At 38.2% G+C, this 12,647-nt stretch overlaps 1 protein-coding gene across 2 annotated transcripts in view; it reads left to right on the top strand.

Annotated features, from left to right (window-relative positions):
• Positions 1–3,691, top strand: part of tmem168b (transmembrane protein 168b) — a 39,385-nt gene extending 35,694 nt beyond the window's left edge. For both annotated transcript variants that reach the window (XM_059978251.1, XM_059978250.1), the window contains exon 5: positions 1,733–3,691. In XM_059978251.1, the coding sequence (XP_059834234.1) occupies positions 1,733–2,280 (548 nt within the window). In that variant the 3' untranslated portion in view covers positions 2,281–3,691. The remainder of the gene's footprint in view (positions 1–1,732) is intronic.
• Positions 3,692–12,647: the final 8,956 nt, after the last annotated feature.

Raw genomic sequence — 12,647 nt, 5'->3', positions numbered from 1 at the left:
TTATTCCTTTAGCTGCCCAGTTCTTAAATCTAGCATCCAGTTTATTCGGCAGAAAATCCGAGTCATATGCACACCATTTCAGAATTGCAGTATCTCCCTCTAGTTTATATTCTTTTATAATAGTTTTCCATATTTTAAGAGTCCATTTCATCCATGGGTTATCAATAGTATTTATGTACCTTTGTAGGTTGTTACCAGCCAAAATTGCCTGTATGGGGATGGGAAGTACCCGCTCCTCAATGTTTTTCCATTGAGCATCATCCGATGGGTTGCACCAACACATCACAGATCTCAAATGTGCTCCAAAATAATAATCTCTAAGAGAAGGTAGACCCCATCCCCCCTTTTCCTTGGCTAATTGCAAAGTTGCTTTGGAACTCTTGAACTTATTTTCCTTTTCTCATTATAAATTTTACAAAAAGACTGAGTTTTTTTGAACTAGAAAAGAAGATTCAAGTCCAGAACAAAGGTTTGAAACTAGTGGGGAGCTTTGAGAAGCAACAACCTGGAATCTCATGTGCAAAAACATCACTTCCTTGCATTGCTGTTGGCTTAGTAATGTATCAACTGTTACAGTTACAATATATCAAACTGTTTACAGTTTGAGATTAAGCTTTTCTGATGAATTGCTCTGGTGAAGCTCTTCTGGTGTAGTGACCAGAACTGCACATGGTAGTGACAAGGAAATTGACGAATGGTTTGGAAGAAGAAAAAGAAAACTAATGGATTACAGTAGTGACATTTCCCTTTCTGTTTCATTATAACTGCTGTGAATCCATTTCAAAAGTTCTCCCAATTACAATTACCATTTATTGCCTAAGTTTAATGCTTCTGATGTACACTTCAACTTTAACCTGTATTTTCTAAAGAGAAAAAAATGTATAGCATCTTGGCTGTAGAAAGAAATACAACACTTTAAAAACTTACTATTAATGAAGTGTATCATTATGGAAAGGTTTTCATGATAGAGGGAAATGTTGAAGTCACTTGTGCCTAGTATCTGATTCTAATTAAAATTTTCACTGTAAGTGCCAGGTTAAAGTTTGTTGTCAAGTTCTCATGTTTTATTTTAAGGATTTCTTTCTCCTGATACAGCTTCTGCTAAGTTCTGTATTAATGCTCAGAACATTTCGAGTCTTCCTCTGCTATTTGTGTATAATAATTATCTAACTCTCACTGGACAGTTATAACTTCAACTTTCAGTGATGGAACGAACATATAGAGCAAGCAGGAGTGAAAAAACTGTTTTAGATGGGGGGGGATTTGTAAATAAAGATAATTTCTTCTTATGACTGTCCACTGTTAACTGCAAAGACAAAAGGTGAATGAAAATGTTAACATTTTTTCATAATTTATACTACCAGTTGGTACTTCTAAGGTGGGAAAATATCTATTTACTTCAATTACCGAGGAAAGCCATGAATGTCTATTAAGTTAAAACAACAAAACTCTAAAAAGTGGGGGGAAAGTAGAATTCTCAGTGAGAAGTGAAAAATGAAAAGAACAGCAATAGGTAGCAAGACATAGGGAAGAGCTGCAAAAGGGGCCTGGAGCTAAGTTTAAAACTCATAAGATATAGAGGTTGAAAACAGTTGTAAAACATTTTATCTGATGAAGTGATAAATCAAATGCTTCAACCTGTTACGAGGGAATTGAAGCCTGCAGTACATATAACAGTGCAGTGATTTCAGGTACATTGAACACTAACTTTTCCTCTTTTGTTGTATATTAGGAGGAGACACTTTGAGATTGGAGACAGTTTTGGAGTGGTGGAAAGAGAAGAACGTTAACTTCTGCTCCCGTCTGATAATTGTTTTAGACTGTGAGAATGCTCTTCCATGGGTTAAAGACGTAAGAAGAATTGGTGATATTTTTGTTGCTGTGCAAGGTGCCGAATTGGCCAAACAAGTGAATATCGAAGAAGCAGACCTTCCACAGCTTGGTGACTTCACTAAAGACTGGGTAGAATATAATTGCAACCTTGACAATGACATTAATTGGTCAGATAAAGGAAGAACAGTGAAGGCTGTGTATGGTATATCTAAATCCTGGAGTGACTACACTCTTCATTTACCAACAGGAAATGATGTTGCCAAGCACTGGATGATTTACTTTCCTCGCATCGCATATCCTCTCATACATCTGGCAGACTGGTGTGGTGGGTTGAACCACTTCTGGATGTGTGATGTATGCTTTAGATGTTTCAAAAGGTTGAAGATGAGATGGTTCCCACCTACTGTACTAGACACAGGACAGGGATTTAAACTTGTGAAATCATAAGACATTGTCTCCATGTGTCAAATACGTAAGACTTTGTATTGCACTTTGGCATCTATCCAAAGATTTTGGTGTAAAGGTTTGTAAATGTTACGGGCTATAAATGCAAAAAAAGCTGCTGGTTCATCCAAGCTTGTATTTCTTAAATTCAGATTTCAGGGTTTATAAGGATGTAATGCTTTTTTATATGTAAAATGCACTGAGTTCAAGTCCACCAGCAAGTAATGTTTTGACAATAATTTTAATGAAAGTAATGGACATTGGTTTAAAATGTTCATTATGTGGAGGAAAAAAATTTGGCTGCCAGGTACTGAACATGTCAACGTGTCAATTTTCTTACAAAAAATTATTTCAAAATATTATGTGCATCCATGACTTAAAACTGGTGTTCAGGTGCTTATTCTGCATAATATTCTTTAAATTCTTTTGTCCAATTTCATATTCTTTGCTCTAACCAACATATTTTGGACACCAAATAATAATAACAATTTAAGGAAAGCAATTACAATCAACATTGATGTTAATACAGAACCTGAAGAAACCAATGTGTCATCAAACCATGAAGATTTCATCAGCTTGTTGTCCTGTGGAAGATTTGGTTTGTAAATAATTTTATTATAATGCTAATTTTGCAGCATTCTTCATTACCCACAGATATCAATACTTGACAGCATTTTGGGAAAAAAGTGACATTTAAACTAAGTTTTATAATGCATTTCATTGGTACCTGAATTCAGATGTAACCAGAAACAGTTGGGACTTCCTAAATTCCATACACAATAATACATTGATGTTGCTGAGTTCATTATGAAAATATCTTGTACATGACTATGCATTGTATATGAAAATAATAGGGCATTCTTTTAAAGCCACCTGGTATCTCAATCTTTGTTTATAGTAACTCCATTTCAAAATAAATTTTATTTCTACTACATTTTTAAGAATGTTTTCAATTGATCTTATTTGCATGCAGATATTTTTATTCATTCATTTTAATCAAAAGGAGATCTATATAAATGGCTTAATGGTATCTGATGATGAATTACATTTTATTTTATCTTGTGCTCTATTGATTTGTCACATATTTATTTTATGCCTGGCACATATATTACTGTTTGAGAATTTATTTTTGTTGTTTAAATGGTTATGTCATGACACATATTGCATTCATTTAATGTCACTGTTCTATAAGATCCCTATTAAATGAAATAATAATCCAAAATTGTTTCAACTGTACAGATTAAATCACTCCATTTTAAATATTTTATGGATTTGCCAATGGTGCACTAAAGACCTGAAACTATTTGTTACGTAAGGGTTGGTTACACAGTGCAGCTGAGTTTGCAGTATTGGGATATCTGGAGGAGAGGAATGACATGAGATTTTTGATAATAAAATGTTGTATTGCACCAAATTTATAAGAACATGCCTGATCATCTCTTAAACTTTCTTTATCTTTTCTCTGCCGAAGTACTTCATGATTGTTAACTTACTATTTTTAATCTGTGGCTGCATACATAGCACACAATTCCAATTCTTGGCTCCACTGCACTCTTCACCCAACCATGGCTTGTGGATAGTAGGTCTCAGTTGAGCTGGGGATAGGAATAATTGTGAGAAAGACTCCCATATGCATGCTTAGACCTGCCAAGTGACACATTTGCCCATGTGTGAGCGTTAATGTCATCCTGCAGGGCCTCGGTCTCCAGTGCCCATGCCATTTGATCTAGACCTATCAGTATGATTTTTAAAAAAGGTACATAAGTTCCTCACTGCAGTCCCAGCAGAGAATGCTGCACTGTTACCATCTTTCAGAAGGTGAAACGCTGACAGGACATTACTGCCAAATAGGCACAACAGGTACAATCCATCTGGATGACTTCAATGCCAGGGTAGGAAAAATGCACAAGTTCAAGAATTTAGGTATTAGAGTCATTTTATACAAAGCCAACAGGTCAAACTGCAATCATCTATATTCGGTATTAATTTTAACAACTGAAGTAAATTTGTTTTCTCTGATCAGAACTGACCAGGTTTTCTGTAGGATATCCATGTGTAATATTAGTATAGCTTTTTACTCTTCACCAGCATGACCTGACCCACTGGCATTTCTAGCAGCTCTGCATTTCACAAGTTTTCTATTTATATCATATTTATCTATAATAGCTAAACTGTAAAGAATAATTTGTTATTCTCTGTTTATCTCCGTCTTCCAAGGAAATAAATAACTTAAGCAGCTTATTATAATGGCAAAGTTGATCTCACCCCTTAAGAGATAATCCTTTAATTCAATCCATCCTATTACCTCCACCCCACCTTCTTTGCAACCTAAAGTTAACGTGTCTACTTTCTTTTCTGACAAAGTGTCTTCAGCCTAAAGCATATACTTTGTTTCTCTTTCCACAGTTGCTTGCTGACATATTGAGTGTTTCCAGTTTATAGTTGCATCTAATAGTAAATCCAGTGAAAGGAAAGTTCCAACACTGGTTTTGGGAAAATAAGTTTCCTGCAGCAGGGTACACGGCAAGTGCATGTTAGATGTTCCTTGATGATTATGTGTACATGTATGCATTCATAAATAGTCCAGTTATGTGAAGGTGCTGTGGCATTATATCCTACATACACACACCTGGGTTCCTGGAGAACTTGATCCATATTTCTTTGAAAAATCCCATTAAATATAAGAATTTTCTAATGCCTCTCAAATGGCTGTTTTCGAATTCTACATTGAATAAGTTCAGAGAGATAGACAAACTGGCAGGAGAAAAAAACAACTTATGCTCTTTCCTTCACAAGTTCCAACTTTGCTCTTTTATTAACAAGTGAAAATCTGCAAATGCTGGAAATCCAAGCAACACACACAAAATGCTGGAGGAACTTAGCAGGCCAGGCAGTATCCATGGAAAAGAGTATAGTTGACATTTCGGCTGAGACCCTTCGGCAGGACACTACAGTTGAAGTTTCAGGCCAAGGCCCTTTCACAAGACTGAAGCTGTTCTTTTATTTTTGTTTTAAACCAAAATTGATAATCTTATGCATAAAATTAAAATAACTGATATCATTAAGGTCATAGATAAATCTGTTAAGATTTGAATTAGGGAAAGTAAACAATCTGTTTAAATTTTCCTTAAAATAGTTTTTAAAATGCTTTATCACTAGTTTTTGTGATGTAGAAATTGGTTTATAGATATTAGATTTTGTATATCAATGCTGAGCCCTTTCATTATTGAAATACAAAATAAAGAAAACTGGTGAAATGGAAAACAATTGTTTTTCATCATTCCAACTTCTCTGAAATTAAAGAAATCAGGTTTTCAAAAAGGGCTTTAAAGACATCTTTCACTTGTATACAATGTGGTACCTTTAAGCATCATGGTATACAAATAGAAAGATGTGAACAATGTAATTGAACCCGACTTCACTTCAAATGTGGAGCATGATAGGAGTCCCGCCGGAGGGCAACAATACTGCTTTGACGTAGTACACTGCAGGTCTAGGCCAGGCAATGCAACGAAGGAAGTCCTGGCTATTTTCTCAATTAGTTTCTGTTCTTCAAGAGGTGTCCCAAATAAGGGGCTACTCCAATTAACCAATGGCCCAATTATCAGGAATCCACAGTACAGTATTAGCTTTCAGAATGCTCCAGAGCTCTTTACAACCAAGGAAGTAGATTGAAAGTGTAGATAAGGTTCAGCACAAATCTTTTTCAGGCTGTGCCCAGCAATTTCATGGAGACTACTATAACAATGATCAGATCATCCCTATCATGTTGAATGCAGGAAGCAATTTAGCCAGGGAATCACAATAATCACTGTCGACTCCTTTCAAAAAAGGGGAAACTTCCTTCAACTGGGAATACAGTAGAAGACTCGGTTTAACTTTCATAAAAGTCTAATTGGCCAAACCCATCAGCATGGTAATGGCTACAGCCTAAAATTTTGTACACGAGTCACAGGAGTAGGGCTTTAACCATTCTACCTTTTGAATGAATACCTAGAGGAAAAACTCCCAAACAGGAACATTATTTAGGAGTCAATGCATAGCATTCGCATTTCATACTAATCAAACATGAAATGAACACTCTCCATAGCTCTGAGAGGACATGACAACATTCTTCTATATAGTTCAGCTAATGTACTAGTACCCTCCAGGATTCAGTTAATGCACAGTGCTAGTATGTTTACCTCTCAAACAATACAGTGTACTAACATACAAACTGAAGCAAAAGGGTTGCTAATGAACCTTTCTAAATCAATACAAACTGTGCATCTTTGTTTTTGCAACTGTTAAGCTCAATGTGAATATGTCTATTAACAGTAAGAAATCACATACATAACTTAAATTAGCCACTGTAAATGGTCCTGTTTAAGCAATGCTTATTTTTGTTCAGTCATAGTTTAGAAGCAACAACAAAAATCACATAATACAGTTAGATGCATCTGTACATAAAGATGATAGCATTCTAGATTTTCCAGGTATATTTAAATAAATACAAAACAATGTCTTGAGCAGGACAATTGGTACTGGTTTCATTATTGTCACTGTACCAAGATACAGTGGAAAGTTTTTTTCTGCATACCATCTAGTCATCATGCCATTCACAAGAACATCAAGCAGCAAATAGAGAAACAGGATGGAGCGTATAGTGTTGTAGCTACAAAGAAAATGCATTGGAGGTAATCAAATCAAGTGCAAAGGCCACATCAAGGTTTTTTGGGAAATCAAGAGTTCAAAAGGAGACAAATTGAATGCTAAACACAAGAAAATCTGCAAATGCTGGAAATCTAAAGAAACACACACAAAATGCTGGAGGAACACAACAGGCCAGGCACATCTGTAGAAAAGAGTAAACGATCAACATTTCTTACCGATATCCTGCATCAGGATTCATAGAAACATAAACCAACAGCACTATACAGGCCCTTAGGCCCACAATGCTATGAACATGTACTTACTTTAGAAATTACATGGGGTTGCCCATAGCCCTCTATTTTTCTAAGCTCCATGTACCAATCCAGGAGCCTCTTAAAAGACCCTGTCGTATCCACCTCCACCAATGTTGCCAGCAGGCCATTCCACGCACTCACCACTCTCTGCATAAAAAACTTACCCCTGACATCTCCTCTGTACATACTTCTAAGCACCTAAAACTGTGCTCTCTCTCATGTTAGCCAATTCAGCCCTGGGAAAAAGCCTCTGACTATCCACACGATCAATGCCTCTCATCCTCTTATACACCTCTATCAGGTCACCTCTCATCCTCCAACACTCCAAGGAAAAAAGGCTGAGTTCACTCAACATATTCTCATAAGGCACGCTCCCCAATCCAGACAACAACCTTGTTATTATCCTCTGCATCCTTTCTATAGTTTCCAGATCCTTCCTGTAGTGAGGCGACTAGAAATGAGCACAGTACTCCAAGTGGGGTCTGACCAGGGTCCCAGATAACTGGAACATTAGCTCTTGCCTCTTGAACTCAATCCCACGGTGGATGAAGGCCAATGCTCCGTATGCCTTCTTAACCATATAGTAAACCTGCGTAGAAGCTTTGAGTGTCCTATGGTCTCGAACCTCAAGATCCCTCTGATCCTCCACACTGCCAGGAGTCTTACCATTAATGCTATATTCTGCCATCATATTTCACCTACCAGAATGAACCACCTCACACTTATCTGGGTTGAACTCCATCTGCCAGTTTTGCATCCTATCAATGTCCTGCTGTACCTCTGACAGCCCTCCACACTATCCACAACACCCCCAACCTTTGTGTCATCAGCAAACTTGCTAACTGATCTCTCCACTTCCTCATCCAGGTCACTTATAAAAATCACAAAGAAAAGTGATCCCAGGACAGATCTCTAAGGCACAACACTGGTCACAGACCTCTATGCGGAATATGATTCATCTACAACCACTCTTTGCCTTCTGTGAGCAAGCCAATTCTGGATCCACAAAGCAAGGTCCCTTGGATCCCATGCTTCCTTACTTTCTCAATAATCCTTGCATGGGGTACCTTATCAACTGCCTTGCTGAAATCCATATACACTACATCTACTGCTCTTCCTTCATCAACGTGTTTAGTCACATCCTCAAAAAATTCAATCAAGCTTGTAAGGGATGACAAAACCATGCTGACTATTCTTAATCATATTATGCCTCTCCAAATGTTCATAAATCCTGCCTCTCAGGATCTTCTCCATCAACTTACCAACCACTGAAGTAAGTCTCACTGGTCTATAATTTCCTGGACTATCTCTACTCCCTTTCTTGAATAAGGGAACATCCGCAAACCTCCAATCCTCTGGAACCTCTCCCATCCCCATTGATGATGCAAAGATCATTGCCAGAGGCTCAGCAATCTCTTCCCACATCTCCCACAGTAGCCTGGGGTACATCTATCCAGTCCCGGCGATTTACCCAACTTGATGATTTCCAAAAGCTCCAGCACATCCTCTTTCTTAATGTCTATATGCTCAAGCTTTTCAATCCGCTGTAAGTCATCCCTACAATCGCCAAGATCCTCTTCCACAGTGAATACTGAAGTATTCATTAAGTACCCCTGCTATCTCTTCCAGTTCCTTACGCACTTTTCCACTGTCACACTTGATTGGTCCTATACTCTGAAGTCTTATCCTCTTGCTCTTCACATACTTGTAGAATGCCTTGGGGGGGGGGGGGGGGTTTATTACTGCCTGCCAACACCTTCTGGCTCCTAATTTCATTTTTAAGATCCTTCCTGCTACCCTTATAACCTTCTAGATCTTTATCATTACCTAGCTTTTTGAACCTTCTGTAAGCTTTTCTTTTCTTCTTGACTAGATTTTCAACAGCCTTTGTACACCACAGTTCCTGTACCCTACCATCCTTTCCCTGTTTCATTGGAATGTACCTATGCAGTACTCCATGCAAATATCTCCAAACATTTGCCACATGTCGCTGTACATTTCCCTGACAACATCTGTTCCCAATTTATGCTTCTAAGTTCCTGCCGGATAGCCAATACCAGATCAAGTACAGCCTCTCCACTTGTAGGCTTATCTACATATTGTGCCAGGAAACCTTCCTGAACACACCTAACAAACTCCACCCCATCTAAACCCCTCACTCTAGGGAGATGCCAATCAATATTTGGGAAATTAAAATCTCCCACCACGACAACCCTGTTATTATTACACCATCGCAGAACCACCTCCCTATCTGCTCCTCCGTGTCCCTGTTACTATTGGGTGGTCTATAAAAAACACCCAGTAGAGTTATTGACCCCTTCCTGTTTCTACTTTCCACACACAGTAACTCGGTGGAAATCCCTCCATGACTTCCTCCTTTTCTGCAGCCATGACACTATCGCTGATCAACAGTGCCACGCCCCCACCTCTTTTGCCTCCTTCTCTGTCCTTTCTGAAACATTTAAAGCCTGGCTCTCTAAGTAACCATTCCTCCCCCTGAGCCTCTGTAATAACCACAACATCATAGCTCCAAGTACTGATCCACGCTCTAAGCTCATCTGCATTGTTCAATGCTTCTTACATTAAAATAGACACATCTAAAATCATTGGTTTGAGCATATCCCTTCTCTAACACCTGCCTATCACTGAATGCTATGTTTTTAATCCTTCAAATCTAATTACTGTTTGGATTGGTTTTCATCATTACACGTCTGATCAACCCAACCTCTGAATGGTCGGTGGTGAATCAGGCAAGCAGTACCTTGGATTTAATGCTTAGCTTTGGATATACTGCCTCCTCTTCTGCTGTGCCTCTGCAGTTCTCCTCCATTCAGGCATAAATAAAAATTCACGAACTGGAATGATCTTCCCACCATTCTGGGCAACGATGAATCACTCCCGACCTTTGCTCCTTTAGTTCACTATAGAAGACAGTGACCCATGTGATAGTTTGATGACGCAGTCTGCCCACCTTAACTGTAATCTCTTGAGGCAGTGTAAATATCGGAATTTTAGATGACCGGGGATTTACTTTGTTACCTGTTTCCTTGGACAATTTATTGTATGTGGAAGTGATATAACCTTTGCCACCCTCATGGCTCTTTGAGCAAAAGTGCAAAATCCAGACAAGAAAATAAGGTAAGCCAAGAAACAAAGGAGTATCTTTTCTTTGAGCAAACACGAGGAAATCTGCAGGTGCTGGAAATCCAAACAACACACACAAAATGCTGGTGGAACACAGCAGACCAGGCAGCATCTATAAGGAGAAGCACTGTCGACGTTTCAGGCCAATTCTTTTCTTTATTGAGTTTATCAAATTAATATGAAACATTTGGATGCTCCTATCAGTGCTTGTAATCTTTTCTTCCTTCTGTGCTTTACCATTCCACGTTTTTATTTTATTAGAGCTATTTTCAATATTGTCCAATCAGTCTATTGCTGCATTAGAATTAATTAATGCTTTCTAAATTTTCTGCATAAATATTTATACATAGTAACATTCCATCAACTCAATCATCTTAGGAGCTGAATTAGCAAAGGTTTGTAAAACTGTTTCCTTATGCAAAATCAAGTGATTACCCGTCACCTTGTTGCATCACTTTGCAGTGAAGGTGCTCCAGAAATGAAGATATCAATTGTTTCATCTGTTAGGATGTAAACACCCTCAGTAAGATAGTTCATGATGTCAATACATTGCTGTTAATCAGGTCATCTGCCTAACTCTCAATACCTTGGAGCAACGTATCTGATGTAAAGAAGAAAAATCAGACAAGAAAATATAAACCAAAAAAAAAGAAAGGAGAAACTAGTGTAGAGACGAAACCCCTCATTTGCAGATATCGTAACAATCTTGCATGAATAGATGTAGATCCATTTGAAGACCAAGTTGACAATTACTTAAACCATCCACAGCAAAAGGTCCAATGTTTAATTCATGATTGTGCTGGATTAACTTGATAGATTAAGGTTTCTTTTATCTCCCACAAAACTGAGTAATTGGGTGGCATGGTAGCGTAGTAGTTAGCACAATGTTTTGCAACCTGGTTCAATCCTGCTGCTGCCTGTAAGGAGTTTGTAGGTTCTCCCTGTGACCGTGTGGGTTTCATTTAATTGATCATTGTAAGTTGTCCTGTAATCAGGCTAGGATTAAATTTGGAGATCGCTGGGCATTACAGTACCGCGCCGTATCTCAATAAATAAATAAATGATATTGAAAACATCAGTTTATATGTGTAGTTCATACCTATGACCAATTCCTAGCAGCATGTTTACACCCATTGCATTTCTACTCATACGTTGTTCAGCCACTTCATTTAAAAATACATACATGCGGGCTATGTCTTTTACATTTTGTACAAAAAAATTTTGGAACGGGTAGCTTATGCAGTAACCTACTGTCAAAGGTTCTTTGTATTGACTGCTTCCACCCTTAAATATGCCCTGCATCATGTTCTCCTTGGTATGTACCAGCTGGGAACATTCAATCATAGGCAGTTTCTTCTGTTGGGAAACCAGATTTCAGGTAGACCACAGAGACTCTTTTACAGTGATCGTAATGAATGACTGCACTGCTTTGCATCCCAGGGTTCAGCTCGGAGAGCTTATGATACTGAGTATTCAGAAATGAGCAAGGACCAATACCAGTGGTTCACTCTCCACAGTTTTTGCACGGAAGTGCATTCCATCAGCATGTGGGAGTCTCAATACAATGGTTCTGGAAAGAATTCTTAGGGATAGGATTTATGAGCATTTGAAATACCATGGCCTAATTACAGAGGGCCAGCATGACTTTGTGTGGGACAAGTCATTTCCTACTAAGCCAATTGAGTTATTTGACAAGGTGGTGAGGGTGAATGATTAAGGTAGAGCTGTGGATGTCGTTTACATGGATTTAAGTAAGGCATTTGACAAGGTCTCTCATTTGAAAATGATTCTAGGATTGAATGGCTTGTCATATGAGGAGTGTTTGATGGCTCTGAGCTTGTATTCATTGGAATTCAGAAGAATGAGGGTGACATCGAAACCTATTGAAAGGTGAAAGGCCTTGACTGAGTGAATGTGGGAGAGGATGTTTCCTTTGGAGAGACAGTTTAAGACCAGAGGATACAGTCTTAGAATAGAGGAGCATCTTTTTTAGAACAGAAATGAGGAGGAATTTCTTTAGCCAGAGACTGGTGAATCTGTGGAATTCTTTGCAATAGATGGCTGTGGAGGCCAAGTCTTTATATATATTTAAGGCAGAGGTTGATTGATTTTTGATTGGAATTGATTGGGATTTTTGATTTTGAAGGGATTGGGGCTGAAAGGAAAATTGGATCAGCCATGATGAGATAACGGAGCAGACCTGGTGAGGCAAAAGGCCTAATTCTGCTCTTATGATCTTATTGGAGGCTCATTCGAAAGATTGTGATGTATGGGATCCAT

Source organism: Hypanus sabinus, chromosome 8 (assembly GCF_030144855.1).
Source record: "Hypanus sabinus isolate sHypSab1 chromosome 8, sHypSab1.hap1, whole genome shotgun sequence".
In the NCBI taxonomy this organism is placed as follows: domain Eukaryota; kingdom Metazoa; phylum Chordata; class Chondrichthyes; order Myliobatiformes; family Dasyatidae; genus Hypanus; species Hypanus sabinus.
Note: the sequence above shows the minus strand (reverse complement) of the source record. Positions and strands in the feature narration are given on the sequence as shown.